This window comes from Rhineura floridana, chromosome 17, assembly GCF_030035675.1.
Source record: "Rhineura floridana isolate rRhiFlo1 chromosome 17, rRhiFlo1.hap2, whole genome shotgun sequence".
In the NCBI taxonomy this organism is placed as follows: domain Eukaryota; kingdom Metazoa; phylum Chordata; class Lepidosauria; order Squamata; family Rhineuridae; genus Rhineura; species Rhineura floridana.
The window spans coordinates 1,544,852-1,565,143 of NC_084496.1; the positions used below are offsets into that span (position 1 = coordinate 1,544,852).

Below are 20,292 nucleotides of genomic sequence, written 5' to 3' on the forward strand. Positions count from 1 at the left end.
ATGATTTAGTCCCCAGGAGTTGTTCTAGGCAGAGCTTGGAAAAGTTCCTTTTTTGAACTACAACTCCCATCAGCCCAATCCAGTGGCCATGCTGGCTGGGGCTGATGGGAGTTGTAGTTCAAAAAAAGTAACTTTTCCAAGCTCTGGTTCTAGGTTACCCTGCACACTGGTGGGGTGGAACAAACCTTAACCCCAGCAGATCAGATTAGCAGCAAAGTCAAACTATACTGAAGGGCTGCTATCCTTTGAACATTTTCACCTGGGGAGTAATCCCCATTAAAGGCAGTAAGACTTACTTTCAAGGCAACATGCATAACATTGTGCTACCCAGCAGCCTAGTGAAATGTTGCCCCGTTAGAAGAATTTTGCTCAGGGCCAAACTGCGATTAATGTAGATGAGGGATGGAAAGACCAGTCGATTTTGGGTCTCTCAGTTTCTCATTTTTCCAGTCTTAAATTCAGCTCTCCATATTTCTGCAGCAATGTGCAATTTTTAAGAAAAATCCTCATGAAAATTCTCCAGCGTTTTAATGTGAATTTTTCCTAATAAACACATTTTCGTAGGCAGTTTTGACTGTTTGCAAAAATGTGTGCATTAATTTATTGTCATATAATGCATTTCTGCACATTATTTTCACTCATATATTCATTTTTATGCACACTTTCCCCTAACATAAGCACTTTTGTAAATGTCGGTTGGTTGGTGAACTGCATTGCAAAATTCAGTTAAGCACGAATCTTAAAGGATGACTGTTATCTTGTTCTGGAGAGTGCGAATGTGATAGATTCAGCCTGAAATGCAAACTGAATTGAACTTCGCACCCATCCCTAACGCAGGGCAACATCTCTGCAAAGCTCAGAGGGGAGGGGGCACACATTAGGGCTGCAGATATCACTGCCCACGTCTAAGAACAGTCCTCTGCAAATGCTGCACTGTGGTGATCTACAGCTGCCTGGATTGTGCTTCTGTTCCTTTGACAACAACAACAAAAGCCAAATTTTCTGGGATCACAGGAGAGATAGAAGAAGTCCTGGGAAAACAAGGATCACTCTTGGAAAACACTGTGCAGAAGCCCCATGAAAAGCAAGCGTGCCCATTTGCACGTATGCACCCCAGGAACGTGGGTGGGGAGGGGAAGAGACAGCCACATATCTCCAGCTGAATGAGAAGTGGCTGCCGCCTTGTGGTTACTTCTGGCGACAAAGATGGCTCTCCTGACCTCTAAGATTTTCGCCAGCTTCTTGCTGTTCTTCAGTTCCAGGGAGGCGTTGTAGATGCACTCGTAGCTGGCTGTGATCTCCTCTGTCTTCTCCTGCAGGGTGGTCTTGAAGTGGAGGCTGCGCAGGCGAGTCTTGTAGTCAGGCACCGAAAGCATCTGGAAGAACACAGGGAGTGCAGTCTCTACTTCGCCTGCATCCACGCCATACTGTCATGTGAAGTACATGGATTCCCCACACCCAAGAATCCTGGGAAATGCAGTTTGTTACGGGTGCTGGGAATTGTAGCTCTGTGAGGGGTAAGCTACAGTTCCCAGGGTTCCTTGGGGGAAGTCTTGTCCTTTAAATGGGCTTCATGGTGTCTGTATGTGTGTGTGTGTTTTCCTTTTTTGCTTATTACCAAAATTGTCAAGGTCTGGGGGGAGCAGACAAATATGCTGGGGGGGTACATCAGGCCCCTTTAAATTGTTCTAAATTTACCCTCCTCCATCTGCTTTATAAGAAAAGCTGACATTTGTATGTTTAATAGAGACACACACCTGTCGTGTCTGGCCGACGTTCAGCCAGTTTTCTCCTTATCCCTTTGTCAGGCGGGACGCGAGCCAACCTTAACCTTGGAAAGAATCCACGGGAGCCTCCAGATTTGGGAGTATTTTGTGGGAGGGATCAAATTTAGCTTTGTGCAATTAAAGTGGATCCAACCATTCTGCTGCCCTAATGCAAGAGATGTACTTTGTTTTTTAAAAAGAACCTGGCAGAAAGGAATGAGGAAATGCATTTGAAGAGTCTGGGGTGAGCAAATGATGAACATTATAAGCACCCCACAAGCAAATCTGGATGAATGTTCAGTGTCATGTAACCTCTGCAAACAGATCAGAACAAATGCTCAATAAAGAACAGACACGGTCTGACCTCCACATCAGCTTTCCGCAAGCAAATCAGGATGAACGCTCAACATATAGGCTCATAGGAGGAGGCTTTTGTGCTTTTGTCTTGAGGGCAAGTGTGATGGGCCAGAGGGGCTCACCAATCTTTCTCCATCAACTTGCCCTTTAATCCACGCTACCAGGCCTCAGCCCGGCAGTGGCTCCTGAGGAGACCATCTGTGGAGGCTGCCTGGAGGCCACACCTGTGCCCAAAGGAGCGGGCTGGGGGCCCCTCGTTCCTCTGCCCAAGGAGTCCGGCTGCAGGGGCTCAGCCAGGAGGAAAGGTGGGGACCCCTGCAGGATACAAACATGCCTCAGCGAGGGGGAAAGGGGCAGTGGAACCCCAGAGGAGCGGCTGGCGGAGCTAGGTCTCTCGGGAGGGAGGCTTGGCCCTTGTTCCCCCACCAGGGACCAGCAGAGGCTCTCTCCGAAACCCCACTGGTGGGGGCAAAGAGGGAACAGCGGCCCCCTTCCTCCACAGGAAGACCCTGGAGCCCTGGACCTGAGCCTGCCACGGCCAGCAGCATGGAAGCCCAGCAGCCCAGGAGAAGACCCACAGAAGGACTGGGCTCGCTGGTGAACCTCACCTGGGACCTGGTGGCGGCCGGCCTGGGAAGCAACAGATGCGAAATAAAGCCCCTCTTGGAGCAGGCTGATCGTGAGTCCGTGCCTGCAGCTGTGGGTCCCAGGGAGGTATAGAACACCCCTCTTTCGAGGGCCCCTTTCCCTTGGGGGACAGCACAGCAGGTTTCTGAAGAACAGACTAATCTTGATAGGCCTTTTGATGAACTACTCACCTGGCCTGAGCCAATTCATGATGGGAGCCAAAGGCCCCCAGGCCCCCAGCTTGACTCCTGGCCATTACCCCAGGCCAACCGTCCCACCTCTGCGAAGCACCATCGCTTAGACTCACCTGCAGGACAAACTGGTCCGGCTCGCTCAGTTTGCTGAGGCTGCCCTGGCAGTTGTGGTACTGCTGCACTTCCTCAGCATCCGGTGAGTACAGCAGCAGCTGCTTGATGTGGGAGGCCTCCAAGCGCTCGCTCTCCATGCTCAAGAGGACTTGGCGCAGCTCAGTGTGTGAGAGCTTGAGGTGGGCAATCAAGATGGCTGGAGAGAAAAGGAGACACGGGCCAGCGAGGGTGTTTTAGCTTCCCTCTGCAAGGATTTCCTGGATGAATCTGTCCCTTTCAGAACCTCTTAGTTTCCTATCTTAAGACCAGTTCTACCCATTTCCAATACTTGCAAATACTTATTGTATCCATAGGCGCCTTCACATGCATTTCAGCTAATACACACATTTTTGCAAGCAATTTTGCCTAATACAGTCCATTTTTGCATGTTGTTTTCACTATTAAATGGATTTTGTGTGCACTTCACCCTAATATGTGCAGCTCCGTACATGTGTTGCTATTGTTGTTGTCAAAGTGCGTTGCAGAATTGGTTCGGCGCTGTGGATTAAAACGTGGACCGAACAAATTTGCCCGACATCCCACGACCCACAAGGTGGGCACCAGGAGGCCTTGCACTTCCCCAGAGGATCCCAGAGGATTGCATACCCCTAAAAAGATCGCCATCCCCTTGCACCATTTGCTCAGCCAGGAATCCAGCCCTGAAGCTGACAACTGATGCTCTGCCGGTCTGTAGGAGGACGTACGCTTTTGTGCAAAGAACCTGACACTAGCTCAGGTGCAGCATCTCTCTCTCTCTCTCTCTTTCTCTCTCTCTCTCTCTCTCTCTCTCTCCTTTCCCTTTCCACAGCCCAGGGGCCTGCCTCTCGGCCCCCGGATGTCACGGGAGGCTACTTACACATGTTATAGGCCTTTTTGTGTGACAGAATCTCAACCACGTCTTTCTTTTTCAAGGACTCTGGCAAAGGGCTTGGCTCTGGAAGAGAAACTGAAAGATTTAATCAGAGATGAGGATGGGGTTCAGAGGCCTTTGGGGGGGAAAGGGGGCAGTAGATGGGATGAAGCTAGGTTGACTCGAGGCTGGGGTGGAACAAACGCAGAGGAAGGGCTGGAGGTTTGCATGCTGGGAGGATCCTTGAGCTCCGCAGTCAGTGCACCCACCCCAGGCTGGCGAGAAGGGGATGCTCAGCTGCAAAAGGCAAGACTAGACGTGAGATACACAGGAGAACCCAGACCACAGCTTGAAACGAGGCCCTGGCCCGATCCACCTGCCCTTTCTGTTTCTCCACGTGGGGTCCTCACGTTCAGCTCCTATTCCTCAAGAGAGCCCGCTTGTAATCTCCAAACCCATCTTTGCCGCCCCATCCTCCACAGAGAGCCAGTGTGGAGCTGGTGGAGTAGTGGTTAGAGCATTTTGGACAAGGACCTGAGAGACCAGGGCTGAAATCCCCCCTCAGCCAGGAAGCTCACTGTGCGGGACCTTGGGCCAGGCACCATCTCTCAGCCTAACCTGCCTCACAGGGTTGCTGTCAGGATAAAAAGGAGGGCAGGAGGTTGGGGCAGAGAGGGAACCATGCATGCCCCCTTGAACTCCTTGGAGGAAAGGTGGGGTATGAATGTAACAAACAGGGCAGCAACAAGATCCTTGAAAGCTCTCTGTGCAGATCTTTGCCAGAGATAGAATCACCCACGTTCTTAGCCAATGGTCAGGACTAGGAATCCTGCATCTCCCTGGGCAGACGCTTGGGAAGTGAATTGCCACGGGTGGGTGGGAGATGCGTGAGCACGAAGTCCCCCTGGCTCACTGTGGCCATTAACTCAAAAAGTGGCCTTGAGGTGGGCGAGGGGGGACATCTCTTGATGTTCCCAGGATTCTTTGGGGGAGCCATGCCTGTGAAAGCATTAGAAGAGGGCTTTAAACGTTCCCTTGCTCAGCTTCGCTGGTGTCATTATTCAGCACACGAAACTTCCCGAGGCATTTGGCTCCTCTCAAACAAAAAAGGCTGGACTCAGGAAGGGGCGTTTCAGTGCCCAAATCTGGCACTTTGTGAACTTGCATAATGTGGAGGGCTGAATCATCCTCACCCGCACAAGCCCCCTGGCACTTCGTAACACCCAGTCACCCACCCACCTCTGTCTATGACTCAAGCACACGAAGGTGGACTTGGCCTGGGAGCGCATGAAGGAGGACATGCATGTGGCATCAGGATGATGATGGGACAGAAAGCAAAGGAGCTACACACACACACAAACACACACACACACAGAAACCCAGAGAAGACCACAGCCGTGGAGAGAAACCAAGCAGGGAGACGTTCGTGCTGCTAGAGAGGATTTTACAGCGACAAGATTGACAACAGTTCACAAGCAGCAAATACATCATTTGTGCATCCCAGGGCCAGGAAAGGGGGCTGTTGCTGGTGCCTCTGGCAATGTCCCCAAGATAAAACTGGACACAGCTCATGTCTCTCTCCCTTTCTCTTCCCTCCTGCCCCGGCTAGATCTGGCAGGTGGGGACTCCCAGTGCTTGCAGGTCTTCTGGAGAGAGAGAGAGATGCAGGACTCACTTGCTGGCTTCTGGGTCCCAAAATGCAGCTCCAGGTCAAGGTACTTGACCATGTCGCTCAGTTTGTCATAGTCCGAGTCCTCCCCGAGCTGCACAAGGAGAGACGTGGTCAATAATTCTCAAGGCCAAACCAAAGGGCTGACAGTAAACGTGCCCTTTCCCCCAAATCGTGCCCCTGGCATCCCACAACAAAGCCATGCACAAGGTACATGACTGATGCCATATCCTAGCTACTTTGGGGCAACCTTTTTGCACCTTGCACAGGAAAACTCCCCCACAGAGAGGCACGTTTAAGGTGGCATCGTGGATGGGACCAGAATGTTGCAGGAGGGAGCAACCACCCAGCCATCCCTCCACCCCCAGCTGAATTTGCTAAAGTGAATAGATAGCTGCACTGTTTGGTTTTGTTTAGGAGGGCAGGGGAGGGAGCAAAGCCTGCAGGTTGTTCCTATGGATACGCACCCCAAATGTAGCAACAGGTTGACAAACTGTCCTCGTGGTCAGCAAAAACAAAACCACAGTGCCTTTCTGCTGCACAAGATGTTGTGCAAGGAAAACTACTGAGCATCTGAGTGGTCTGAGGCGAGCAACCAGGACTATTAATGAGGAGAGATGCGCTATAACCGGGGCATTTTGCTGTAGGAAGTGAAGATAGTGCCCTACACACACACACGTGCACACACACAATTGCACGTACAGAATCCGACTGAAATGGCAATTTAGTCTGTAACCCTAACTCTGCTTACCCGGGAATAAGCTCCACTGAATTTAATGGGATTGATTTCTGAGTAGGTACGGTCAGGGTTTATTATTTATTTGTTTGTTAAATCTTTATCTCGCCCTTCCTCCCAGAAGGAGGCCAGGGCGGCAAACAAAAAACCACAAAAGCAATTTAAAACAATCTTAAAAACAGAAGACTTTAATACAAATTAAAAGAAAACATCTTTAAAAACATATTAAAACAAAACAACTTTAAGAGCATCTTAAAAAGCAGTTCCAAAACAGACACACACTACAATAAGGTCTCTACTTAAAAGGCTTATTGAAAGAGGAAGGTCTTCAGTAGGCACCAAAAAGATAACAGAGATGGCGCCTGTCTAACATTTAAGGGGAGGGAATTCCACAGGGTAGGTGCTGCCACACTAAAGGTCCACTTCCTATGTTGTGCAGAATGGACATCCTGATAAGATGGTAACTGCAGGAGGCCCTCACCTGCAGAGTGCAGTGATCAACTGGGTATATAAAGGCTAAGACGGTCTTTCAGGTATCCTGGTCCTGAGCTGTACAGGGCTTTGTACACCAAAACCAGAACTTTGAACTTGGCCCAGTAGCTAATGGTTGCCTTGCTTATACCTTTTTGCAAAGCAATGTCCCCAATATAATTCATTTTCACTAATATATGCATGTTTATAAACACTTTACCCTAGTATATGCATCCTTGTAGCCTTTATATGGCCAGAGACCTGCATGGCAAAATTCAGAAAAGTGCAAATTTCAAAGGATCCCTGTGTTTTGGTTTGTGTGTTGTTTCAGAAAGCATGGATTAGGTGGGTTTGCCTTTAAATGTGAACAGAATCAGACTTCTCCCCCACCCCCCCGACTCCCGAGCCCTACCTGCCCCCAGATTGTGCCTTCGGAATTTTCCACCTGCTCCCAGCGCAGCCGCTTGACGCTCATGTGCTTGGACCCGCCCCTGCGGTGGATGATCCCCTGAGTCACTGGCAGAGGTGCGCAAGGTACTGGAGGTGGAGGTGGAGGGGGAGGGGGCAGAGGGGCTGGGTGGGAGTGGCTGGGTGGGGGCTTGGGGTGGGGAGAGAGTGAGGAAGAAGAGGGGGAGGCAATGCTCTTTGCATCGGTCTCTGTGCTCTGAGGCTCTTCCTTGGGTTTGTGGAATGGCAGAGGCGGCGGGAGGGGAGGGGGGCTGATGGGGGGTGGCGGGATGTGGTCGGACAAGGTGGAGCAGGTCAAGGAGCTGCCTTCGCTGCTGTCCAGGTATTCGCTGGTGCTGCTGACGTCGTTGGTGGCGTAGCTGCCCTGGTCGTCGTGGAAACTCATCTGGGGGCGAGAAAGGCAGGAGAGGAAATGGTTAGAGACAGGCCGTCTGAAGGGGCAGCTCCAGGGTAGTGGGAGAATCCCTCTGCCAGGCAGGGTTCTGGGATACAGGAGGAATGGGCATTGCAATGGGCCTGGTAAAGGGTGGCCCAGGGGGACTGTACCCAATCTCCTGCCCTTTCCCCTCCCTTTTAAAGCTTTATTTTTTTAAAAAAAAATGGCTACAGGGCAGTTGGGTGCTCTGCAAAGTGCAGTGCTATGGCCGTCCCTGGACAGGGATGGAAGAGTTGTCTGGTGACCTCCCATCTGGACTACTGTAATGCTCTGTATGCGGGGCGGCCCTTGAGGGTGGTCTGGAAGTTGCATTGAGTGCAGAATGCAGTGAGCTGCAAGACTGTTAAGTGGAGCAACCCAATGGGATCATGTGTCACCAGTCCTCAAAGCGCTGCCCTGGGTGCCAGTGAGCTACCGGGCCCAATTCATGGTGTAAGTACAAGCATATAAAACCCTAAATGGCTTGGGACCCAAGTACCTACAAGAGCGCCTTTCCCAGTATCAATCATCTCAGATTGTGCAATCGGTAGGTGAGGTCTTGTGGGTAGCACAGGCATTAGGGGCTTCCCGGTTGGTGTTGACCCAGAAGAGGCCCTTCTCAGTGGTGGTTCCCCATTTGTGGAATGCCCTCCCTGGTGAGGTGCACCTGTCTCCATCATTACTGACTTTTAGGAGGAATTCAACAAGGAGAGTGTTCTTGCACTCAGGTCCTGCTTGCGGGCTTCCCCCAGGCACCCGGTTGGCCACTGCGAGAACAGGATGCTGGACTAGATGGGCCACTGGCCTGATCCAGCAGGCTCTTCTGATGTTCTTATGTTCTAACCTCTCTGTTTACCCAGGCATTTGATGGCTGGAGGAGACTATTCCTGGCCATCCTGAAATCATTGGCTGAGAGAACGTGATTATTCTTAACTGTTTTTAATGATATTGTTATTTATATGTTTGGGAAGAAGGGCCAGATATAACTTGAAATAATAATAATAATATATGCCAGCCACCAACCATCTTCATTTGCCTGGAGACATCAATATATAGAGTTATATTAAATGTATTTCCTCCTTGGAGCAGACCCATGGAAAACTATGGACATGACTCACTTAAGTCCATTAATTTCAATGGGTTTATTCTAAGTCAAATTTAGCTGGCTACAGCCCATATAAATTAGCATATGCAAGCTTTATGCAAATTTGTCATCAACACATGCATCAAGTCCTTTTAAGTGCCAAGCAGCAATGCCCCTGGGGATTGCCTTAATTTTGGCTGCACGGGCAAGCATTATGGGATCTCCATTCATCTCTAAGTATTTTAGCATTCCCTACCTACAACATCCAATTTTTTTTGGAAGGGGGTGTACAATCTTAATGGTCAGAGCCCTGAGACTTGCAGAGGAATTTTCCCCACACACACCTGGGCACTTTTCACTGAGAAGGGAGATGCAGTGCCTTCACCCACCTCCTCGTAATCATTCTCGGGCATGAGGAAGTCATCCACAATGGTGATCTGGTGCCCTAGCTGCTCGCTGAGAGCATCCAGGAAGCGATCTGTGTCCTGGCTACGTGGCGGGCGGGAGAATGTGAAGAGCTTCTTCCTCCGAGAGAGTGGGCTGAGTGCGTAGCCAGTGAATTTTGGGGAGGAAGTCGGGCTGCAGTCAAGGCTGATGTAAGGATTGGATTCTGTGCTGCTGGGGGAGGGGATGCCGCTATGGGAGTGGTAGAAGCAAGGCTGGCCAGGCAGAGGGAGGTCATTCCTCCAGGAGACACCCAGGCCTGTCTTCCGTGCACCTGCAGGAGGTAGAAAAAGGAAAGGAGTTTTAATCCATTTTCACTGCCATTGTATTGAGTCTTTGGCACACCACTTAAAGAGGACTGTCATTAAGTGGTGTATACATTGTCAAAATAAACAAACAGGCCTCTTTAAGAGGCTTGGATTTCTACTCGCCATTGTGGCCAGCCAGTATCAGCTCTGCATTTGCAGAATGTCCACAGGCTCAGGTCTTGGAATTGAAACAAATCATATGAAAATAATAGGGAGATTACAGGTATAGACACCCCTGTAGATTCCAACCAGATGATCCTGGAACAGCTAAAACATCTTGGTGCTAACCAAGGACAAGAGAATCTGTCCGTTTCCATTTTCCAATCTTAAACTGAGTCCTACACATTTCTGCATCAGTTTGCATTATTTAAAAAAAAAATCCTCATGAAAGTTTGGCAACATTTTAGTGCATATTTCTCCTAATACAGATGTTTTTGTAGGCAATTTTGCCTTATATGCACGTTTTTGCAATCAGTTTCCCCTTATACAGTATATTGTATTTTTGTATGTTATTTCACCAACAAATGCGTTTTTATGCACACTTTTCCCTTAGGCATGTATTTCTGTACATTAGGAGACTTGGAGAACTAAATCAAGAAATTCAAAGTTTTGAAGGTCCAAACCAAATTAGGTACTTCGCAAACAGCAGGGATTGTCTTATTATTAACACTTCTAAGCTGCTCTAGGATCTTTCGGGGGGGGCGCTGAACAGCAGCATACAAATTCTTAAAATAAATGAATGAATGAAAATAGACCAGTAGCTGACGATGACTCCATGCTTCAGCACCTTGGACAGCCCTCTGAAAGTTCAGACTAAACCCCAGTGCAGATTCCACTGCCCCACTGACATGCAGCCATGAGCTGCCACTGAACTGGTTATGTTGTCTATGTGTTTCCATTTTACCCCAGAATGCAGGCAGGTTACAGCTCCTCTGCCCACTGATGAGAGAATGATGGCCCACCTCTTGGCTTCGGACACATTCTGTGCACCCTCTCAACTTCACCCCATGCCCATGCGATGAAGTCAAGGCACTGGGGAATCCTACCTGCTGGGTTTGCTTGCTCTGTAACAGGAGGGGACACCCGGTGCACACCTAAGCTGGCCAGCTTCCCTCCAAAGCCAGTGGTCAGCCTGGTTTCCAGTTCCGCATAGACAGCCGACATCTGAAAGTAGAGGGAAGAAAGTGGCCCGGTGTGCTCAGCTGCAGACCAGGGCCAACCCTCCACACCCACAGTCTCCTTGCTGCCTTCTCCTCCCACCGCCCGGATTCCACACTAACAACATTTCTCACCATTTTGGGGTTGGGTGTCTCCGGAAGGGACGTCCCGTCACCCGCTTGTCTCTCCCCAGCTGCCAGCCGAACCGGCACCTCAGCAGCTTCTCTGGGGCCTGGTGGGAAGAGAAGTGGGAGGATAGAGGCGACCTGTGGTGGCTGGTGACCTTCTGGGACTGGTGGGGCAGAAAGTGGGGCACCCAAGGGTAGGCAGAGCCAAGGACAGGCAGAGCTAGATCATTCTGGTTGTGTCCCCAGCCTCTCTCCCTGGTGATTCCACAAGGCCGCACTGAGACTGAGGAGGAGGCAGCTGGCAGGCCGCTGCTGTCCACGCTGCACCACCATGGCTGAACTTGTGGAGGAAGGCCGGCACCTTATGTCTCAAGCCCACCAAGAGGCTCTGCACTGTGCAGTCCAAGGCATGTCCCAGGATCTCGTGCCACAGTGCAGAGCAGGGCTAGGGAGCCTTGGGGGGGGGAATATGGCCCTCCAGGTCTCTCTGTCCAGCCCTTGGCACTCTCCTTAGAACACCCCTCTCCCCATCTCTGCTTTGCACCCTCCCTGAGCGCTTTTGCTGGGCTGGGCTGTGTCCTGAACTGGCTGGAGGATGGAGGTGTGTTTGTGTGGGGGATCTGCATGACTGGAATGCACACAACAAAAATAGGGATCCCAAAAAAGAACTGGAGGGAACATGTTGGACTAATATATATTTCCATGGTCTGACTCATTGCCTTTTGCTCCTACTTCCAACATTTGGGATGTAGTTTGATGCATGGTTGGGACATCAATTGCTCCACCTCCTTTTGCCTCTGGCCACACCCACCACTGGCTGCCCAGCAGGGCGTGCGGCCCTCGGGGTGAAAAAGGGCCCCCCACTCCTGGTGCAAAGGACATGGAGGGGAGGGGGACCCTCTCAGATCTTCAGCCTTTGCAAGGAATCCAGCCTGTGCCCTCTTTCAGCACCACCCCAAATGTTATCTCCAAGTCTCTGTGGATTGGAGGAGGTTGCCTGCCGCACATCAGCCGGGCGAGCAGAGCCAGTCAAAGGGAGGATGGATCAGACAGGATAAGACACCCAGACACGTGCACTGAGTGACCTACCTCCAGCTCCGCCATCCTCGAGGCTGTAGGGGTGGGCACTTTCCCGGCATGCTGGAGCCGCCCGTACGGAGGTGCAATACCGTTCCTCGGCCTCGGCCTCAGCTGCAGTGGAAAAGGAAGCAAATCTGCCTAAGACACACCCATCATCCTGTTCCTTCCTTCACTACAGTTTTTGGTGCTATCATCCATCATTTTATTGGGCTCCAAAGGGCATCTGCCACCTGGCGGCTTGCAAACAGCCGGCCTGACCTTTGCAGTACTGTAGTGCCACCCCTGGACGTGAGGTGCATGACAGCTCTCAGGCCAGTGGGGATCAGGTGACCTGAGGAGCCAATAGGGTCTCATCTGGCATTATATGCAGTGGACCCTGGTCCACTGGGGCAAATCCCCACCAATAGGGTTGCCATATTGCCCAGTTAGCTGCATTTTACCCAGATTCTATCCATGCTACCCAGTGCCCACCAGATTCTCAGCTTTTTTTTTTTTTTTTAAAACAAGTCTCTAGTCCTTGTAGATCCAGAGATACAAGGCAAAATGTGGAGGCAGTTTTCTGCCCATTTTGTGAGAAATCAGCCTACTCGTGCCTTCCATTGTTCTTAGCAACCATCAATATGCATAAGAGAGCCTTCGGGCTTCGGGCGGTATATAAATTAAATAAAATAAATAAATTAAATTAAATAAATTTGCAAATTAGCCTGTCTGGATTTGTGGGACAGGAAAATGGCAACCCCACCCACCAACCTCCAATGGCCAGCCTGTCCCTACCTGCCTTCTTATTTATAACTAGTGCTTTTTTGGGGGGAGGGTAAAAAATGGCGTGCCGGTCCTCATGTCTTGATAAAAGTGTTGTGGGTGCCAGCACAAAATAGCAACTGCTGGTTCTGGCTGCACTTGTCACTTTGAGCAACCCATTGCCCCTCTTCAGGTGGAACCCCCCATTTCTCTGCCTTCCTGGTCTGTCTAGCTGAGTACAGACACAGTGACTGACAGCCACTGCTTCAAAGTCTTGGCGCAGGACCTTTTTCATCCTAGTTTGGAGACATCAAGAATTAAACTTGGGACCTACATAGCAAGACACGTTATGTGCATAATGTAAGACAAGGAAGCTTGTCTTATCCTGAGTGAGACCTTTGGTCTATCTAGCTCAGTATTGCCTGCACTGGCTGGCAGCAGCTCTCCAGGGTTTTAGGCAGAGGACATTCCTAATCCTACCTGGAGATGCCACTGGTGATTGAACTGGGGACCTTCGCCATGCAAGGCGGGCGTTCTACCACTGAACTATGGCAGGAGATAAAAGGTGCCAGATCGTACCAGAGCCAGCATGGTGGAGTATTTGCCTAGGGCTGGGGAGCCCCAGGTTCAAATCAGCCATGAAGCTCACTGGGTGACCTTGGACCAGTCATCCTCTCTCTGTTGTTCTGATTATAAAAGTCTCTTTGAGCACAGCCCATTGTAAAACTATGGAACATCTTGGATGGGTTTAACAGGAGATTAGACAAATTCATGGAGGATTATAAGGCTATCAATGGCTACTAGCCAGAGTGGCTGTGTACTAGCTCCTATATCAGAGGTGCCGTGCCTCTATAGACCAGCTGCAAGGAAGCACAAGCAGGGAGTGTGCTGTCAAACTCAGGTCCTGCTTGCGGGCCTTTTCCCATGGGGGCATCTAGTGGGCCTCTGTGAGGAAAGAGCACTGGACAAGGTGGGCCCCTTTGGGCCTTATCCACCAGCCGGGCTCTTCTTGTAAACGCCTTGGAAGAAGGGTGGGATGTCAATGCAATGCAGGAGGGGAGGCTTCTGCAGTCGCCACCACCCCCGGCCACGGCTGCATCCAGGGCAGCCTCACGAGGGGTTTTTGGTCAAACGATGCATCCGTTCATGACTTGTTCTCTCTGTCTGCTAGCAGCAGCCAGCCAGGTTGGGTCTGGCTGCAGAAAAAAGGGGCCAGAGTGACACCAGGCAGAAGCTCAGAATCCTTGGAGGTCACGGCCACATGAACTGAGTCTGCTGGAGCCATTCCTGGAGGAGCCGTCGCTCAGGAGCAGAGCAGCCGTGTGGCATGCAGAAGGCCTGGGGCTCAATTCCCACCATCTCCAGGTAGGGCTGGCCTGAAACCATGCAGAGCTGCTGTTAGTCAGTGTCAGAAATGCCAAGCTTGATAGGTCTGACTCAGTCTAAAGCAGCTTCCTCTGCTGCTGGCTGATGCTTTTGCTCCCTGTGACGGGACTTGCATTTACACACATCTCCTCCGAGTCCACAGTCCAAAAGTGCCCTCTGTTTCCTTCCACGCACGGGCCCCCTCTTTGCTTCACTGGCATTTGAGCTGCTCCTTGGCGTAAAAATAATCTCATTGCAACCAACACGGGCATTTGCTGGTAAATAACCATCCCCAAAGCTGAAGATTAAAACCTTTCATTCTAAATTTACCGTGTCAGGTTCTAATGCCCACAATCCCCCAAAACACACAGCTGGTGCCAAAGTTGCCACAGCAACCGGAGGGAGCAATAGTGCAGGAAGTAGCAGGCGTAGGTCCTTCGCGGCAGGAATCTGGGTGATGCGTTAATCCCCCCGCCGCCGCTCTCTAGCGCTGGCACTTTCCTGAAAGGAGCCCTTGGCAGTCTGCTCTTCCTATGAGCTGGCTGGATACTTTAACTCAAGGGTAGTGAGCCTCATGAATGCGGCCCTCCAGGCCTTTCTGTCAGGCCCTTGGGACTCTCCTGAGGCCACACCTCCTCTCTAGGTCATACCCCTTCCTTGCCCACACCCTCCTCAAGTGCTTTCACCTGGCTGGAATGTGTCTCTGAGTTGTGATACTGCCTTCTCACTTGCCTAGAGACAGGACAGAGAGATGTCTGTGGATGTGACTCTTGTGACTCTCGAATGTGTTTGTTTACCATGGGTCATATCCAACTAAGTTTTACTCAGAGTAGACTCACTGAAATTAATGAATCTGTGTTAGTCATGTCCATTAATTTCAATGGGTCTACTCTGAGTATGACTAACATTGGAGACACTCCGTGTTTGTTTACATACTTCTTTTCATCACAAGAGGTTTCAAAGCAGTTTGCATAAACATAAAGCTGGTTAAAAATTACAGAATGCAATGAAAATAACAGTATGATATTAATAATAAAAGCACCAAAAAAAAGGCACTGTAATACAAAACAGGCTCAAGGCTCAAAAAAACCCATCTGGCGAAAGACTCAAAAAGCATATTGAAACATTGCGTGCCAAGAGTGACCCACTGCGCACACAGCCAGTAAAATGTGGCCTACTGTACAAAGCTGAGAGTGGCCTGCATTGCTCCCCCTCACACACACACACGCTTTTGCCTCTCACCCCACCTACCAGTGGCATGTGGCCCCCAGAATGTTGCCCATGAGGGAATGTGGCCCTTGGGGTGAAAAGGGACCCCCACCGCTGCTGTAGCAGAACCTTTCCCAACCTGGTGTCTAGGGATGGGGTTCGCAATCTGATTACGTTTCATTTTTCAGTTTGTCAAATGTGGTGCCGGTTATGAGTCACCATAAATTGTGTTTTGCTAGTTATCACAATTCCTGGGCCCGACCATTGGCCATGCTAGCTGGGGCTGATGAGAGTTGCGGTCCAAAATATCTGGAGGGCACCAGGTTGGGGAAATCTGGCCTCGAGGATTGGGTTCCTACTGGTGGGTATGATGAGATTTTCCCATTTGCTATTCAGAAGCATTATTATTATTATTATTATTATTATTATTATTATTATTATTATTATTATTATTATTATTATTATTATTATTATTATTATTAATAATAATAATAATAATAATAATAATAATAATAATAATAATAATAATAATAATAATATATCCTGCCCTTCCTCCCAAAGGGAGCCCAGGACAGCCCAAATGGTGAAGCACTAAGAACATCTTAAAGACAAAGCACGCTGTTACGTGCCCAGGTTTTGGCTGTCTCCTGTCTTTCAGCCTCTTGCCCTGATGGTTTCACTTTGTCTACTGAGGGAGGGAGGAGAAGCTCTTAGCTGTCTGGGGAGCGAAGTCCCCAGGCCACGATCTGGGCTCGCTGAATCACCCCGAAAAGCTTCCCTTTCCCATTCTGCCCAAGCTAAGAAAGCGAGGGAGGGCAAAGGCACTGTGCTCTGCAGGTGTCCAGACTGACAGGAGCACTGCAGCTGCTAAGAAGCTGGGAGTTGCCACCCACGGGTGCTCCCTGCCAGGCACCGGCTGCTACTCACCTGCTACCGCTTTGTATCCAAGGAACCTGGCGATCTTCTGCTGGCAATGTTCCTGCTCTTCATAAGTCAGCAGCTGGTAGATGAACTGCCAGATGACCTGCTTGGAGGGGGTGTCCAGCACGGGATACACGTCCACTATGAGGGTGTCGATGTTCCTGAGTGGCCAAGAGGAAAGGCAACTGTCACTTCGGGGAGAGCTGGAAATTATGATTTACAGTTCTTTGGGACCACCATGATTAAAATAGAGGGGCCTGGACTCTTGACACTGCTGCCCTTGCGCCCTTAAGGGCAAATTAAGATCCAGTGTGGTGTAGTGGTTAGAGTGATGGACTAGGGCCTGGGAGAGCAGGGTTCAAAGCCCCACTCGGCCATGAAGCTGACCACGTAACCTTGGGCCAGTCACAGTCTCTCACCCTGCTCTACCTCACAGGGTTTTTGCGAGGATAAAATGGAGAAGGAGGAGAACCACGTACGTCACCTTGGAGTAAAGGTGGGATATAAACGTAATAATCATTATTTAAAAAAATTAATTAGACCTGTACAGATTAGGCAGGTGAGGCTTCCCCATCACTTATTTGTTTGTTTGTTTGTTTGTTTATTATTTGATTTATATCCCGCCCTTCCTCCCAGCAGGAGCCCAGGGCAGCATCACTTGACCTCCATGCCAGCGGAAAAGCATCTAGTTTGTCCAGCTATATGATGCCATCAGGAATTTGTTTGTTGTTCACTTAGTGGCAGCAATAAAGCACCTGAATAAGTCAGACCTCTCCCAGCTCTCTTAGTAGTACATACATGGTGTCAGTAGTGGGATGCTCTCCTAATAATAATCACCTGATAGCGGTGGAGGCCCAGCGGCTGACTCCTGGTGCCAACCCCTGGCTCCTGCCACATTCAAGTGATGAAGGAAATTAGAACATAAGAACGTCAGCACAGCCTGGCTGCTGGGTCAGGGCAAAGGGGGCCCATCTAGTCCAGCATCCTGTTCTCACATCGGCCAACCAGATATCCTAATGGGAAGCCCACAAGCAGGACCTGAGCAGAACAGCACTCTCCCCTCTTGTGGTTTCCAGCAACTGGTATTCATATGCATGCTGCCTCCAATCAGGGAGGCAGAGCCTGGCCATCATGACTAGTTCTCATGGATAGTAACTGCAGACTCCCGTTGTATGTGCTGGGTGCACAAGGACCACACTATGCCCAGATGCAGAACTCACGCCACAGACAGCGCCAACGAAATGGATCCTCAGAAGCGGCCCCACTCACAAATGAATGGATGGATGGATGGAATAACCAGCGTGTCACCTGTGCTGGAAGAAACTCTCCAGCCCTTTGCAGATGGCGTAGCGCTCAGGCGGCGTGAGCAGATGTTCCAGCTGCTGGTGGAAGGTCCTCCCTTGGATCTTGATGCTGGAGGGCAGAATCTCAGCCACCCACTGCAAGGAGGTGAGGGCTGAGGAGGAGTTGGGGGCCTCCGACGACTCGCCGTCTGCATCGAAAAGGACAAACCATGGTAAAGCAAGATGCCTTCGAGCCAAGGTAGTGACCTCCCCAGCACCCTTTCAGCAGGGTCTTGCTTTTTGTTTTTGTGTTCTTTTGCACAATGAATGCCCACCTTTCCCTCTCATTTGGCTTGAAGGCTGTGCATTGTTCCTACAGGTGCCTAGGAAGAGAGGAAGCTGCCTCTTCCTGCCTCAGACCATTGGTCCATCTACCTCTGTTGCTGGGGATCTTTTGAATGCAAAGCCTCTGCTCTGTCACTGAGCGACGGCCCTTTCTCGAAGAATAAGGCCAGGTTCTACTTCTCACGGTCCTCAATAACAGGACGAATTATAGGGATACAGGAAGCTGCCATACTGAATCAGACCCATTGGCCCATCTGGCTCAGTATTGGCGGCTGCTCTCCAGGGTTTTACACTAGGTACAGCACATTCCCAGCCCTACCTGGAGGTGCCGCTGGGGACTGAACTTGGGACCTTCTGCATACAAGGCGGGTGCTCTGCCCCTGAGCTATGGCTCTTCCCCAGGTGGGGAGAGCTCTCTTTGCCACCTGGCCTCAAACATACCTACGCCGCCTGCTTAGGCCAGCTGGGAACAGGGCAAGCTTTGGCCCTTCCCCAGATCCAGCAATCTCACTTTTCTCTGCATTGTTTCCATGTAAAAGAGAGAGACAAACTATAGAGCTACTTTCACCACGATGGGCCGTGCAACCCTATACAAGTTTACTCACAAGGCCATCCCATTCTGGGGCTTATGCCCCAGTAAGTGGCTGTGTGCATACCATGCATTTAAACACATCATTTCCTCTAAAGAATACTGGGAACTGTAGTTTACTCCTCAAAGAGCTCCAATCCCCAGAAACCTTAACAAACTACAGTTCCCAGGTTCTTTGAGGGAAACGATGTGCTTTCAGTGTACGGTGTGTATGCAGTCATTGTATGCCTCGGGTTGTACCCTTAATGCTCATTGCATAGGATGTGGACCATGAGAAGGATTCAAGCAATGCCCTCCCAATGAAATGGAAATGGACGGCCTTCAAGTCGATCCCGACTTATGGCAACCCTATGAATAGGGTTTTCATGGTAAGTGGCATTCAGAGCAGGTTTCCCATTGCCTCCCTCTGAGGCTGAGAGGCAGTGACTGGCCCAAGGTCACCCAGTGAGCGTCAGGGCTGGGTGGGGATTCGAACCCTGGCCTCCCAGGTCGTAGTCCAGCACCTTAACCAATACACCACACTATATCCGATTGCAATTCTGGGAAGTTTCATGTGCATTCATGAGTCAGTGTGGTTAGAACATTGGACTGGGACCTGGGAGACCCAGGTTCAAATCCCTGCTCAGCCATGAAGCTCTCTGGGTGACCTTGGGCCAGTCACTGTCTCTCAGCCTAACCTGCTTCACAGGGTTATTGTGAGGATAAAATCAGGAGGGGGAGAACCATGTTTGTACACCACCTTGAGCTCCTTGAAGGAAAGGTGAGTTTGAAATGTAATAAATAAATATTTGTGGTGTCACAGGGGTGGGCAACGGTTTCCATTATTGCCGTATGCACGTTACCTCCCCAAATGAGATCACTGCCTTGTTTGCAAAATGGCAAGCTATAAACTGCTGCTGCCCCAAACCAGGCAAGATCTAACTGGGCAGAAATGTCCTCTGAGGTCACAGGAAGACACAGAGGGCTAAGATGGGGCAGGTTGTTAACCTTGATGGATGTGTCTGAAATAACATAGTCCGGAAAGAACTCCCACCGTGATAAATCTGAGTTAGGGTTCACTCTGGAAGTTTAACTGGCATGCACAATGCCAAGGCGTCTCCGCCCTCCATTAATCACTGTTCTGAACCTGTCTTCTAAAGTGGCAACACTTCCCATTGGAAGATCAGCCCCTCCCTCTCAAAGCACATGTCTCTTGTCCCAGGGGAAAATCCTGCAGCCAAATCCTCTTGCTGCGACCCACGCCTCCTTTTCGCAAACATTCAGTGGCTTCAAATGTTGCTTTCCCCAATGTGGAAATGACACAGTGTACAGATAACATGCCGTTGCTGTGTCCACCCACTGGAACAGACACACTATCTATTCAAGCCTTATCAAATACATGCTCACACACACACACACACAATCCCCGCTACATACAGTGTTGTCTCTAGGGTAGCATGAGATAATTCATTAAAAAGGGGCTAATGAAAAAAAATGCCACATCAGAAACAGTAACATGTGCAGAGGCCCTACCTTTACAGCTCTTAAGCCCCCCCCTTTCCATCATTTCAGCTGCTTTTGGGGCAAAAAAAGAGCAAGTTGCCTGGTGTCGAGTCAGACGAGAAGGGGGGAAATCCCAAGATGCTGGAAAATGTGGTATTTATCTTTTTTAAAAGGCCTTTTTTTGGCAGCAGCTCTGCAGGATTTCAGGCAGCGGATATTCCCAGCTCTGTCAGGAGATGCTTTAGGGCTTTTTCTGAAAATAAATACCACATTTTCCAGCATCTTTGGATTTCCCCTTTTTTTTATTCTCGACTTTTTGGATGCTTGCCACTTTCTGCTTTTGGTTTATATAGAATCAGACCAGCATAGGTCCATCTCGCTCAGGATTGTTGACCCAGGCTAGCAGCAGCTCAGAGAGGGGACACTGCCATCCCTGCCTGGAGACCCCA

The 20,292-nt window shown here is 50.1% G+C and overlaps 1 protein-coding gene across 1 annotated transcript in view; it reads right to left on the reverse strand.

Moving 5' to 3' along the window:
* GRID2IP (Grid2 interacting protein) overlaps positions 1-20,292 on the reverse strand; it is a 56,934-nt gene that overhangs the window by 8,135 nt on the left and 28,507 nt on the right. Inside the window, exons 8-18 of the mRNA XM_061600294.1 lie at positions 17,453-17,636; positions 16,151-16,305; positions 11,918-12,019; positions 10,835-10,932; positions 10,589-10,706; positions 9,180-9,508; positions 7,236-7,676; positions 5,623-5,710; positions 3,954-4,031; positions 3,058-3,254; positions 1,221-1,376 (exon numbers count right to left, since the gene is read on the reverse strand). Of these exons, the coding sequence (XP_061456278.1) occupies positions 1,221-1,376; positions 3,058-3,254; positions 3,954-4,031; positions 5,623-5,710; positions 7,236-7,676; positions 9,180-9,508; positions 10,589-10,706; positions 10,835-10,932; positions 11,918-12,019; positions 16,151-16,305; positions 17,453-17,636 (1,946 nt within the window). The remainder of the gene's footprint in view (positions 1-1,220; positions 1,377-3,057; positions 3,255-3,953; positions 4,032-5,622; positions 5,711-7,235; positions 7,677-9,179; positions 9,509-10,588; positions 10,707-10,834; positions 10,933-11,917; positions 12,020-16,150; positions 16,306-17,452; positions 17,637-20,292) is intronic.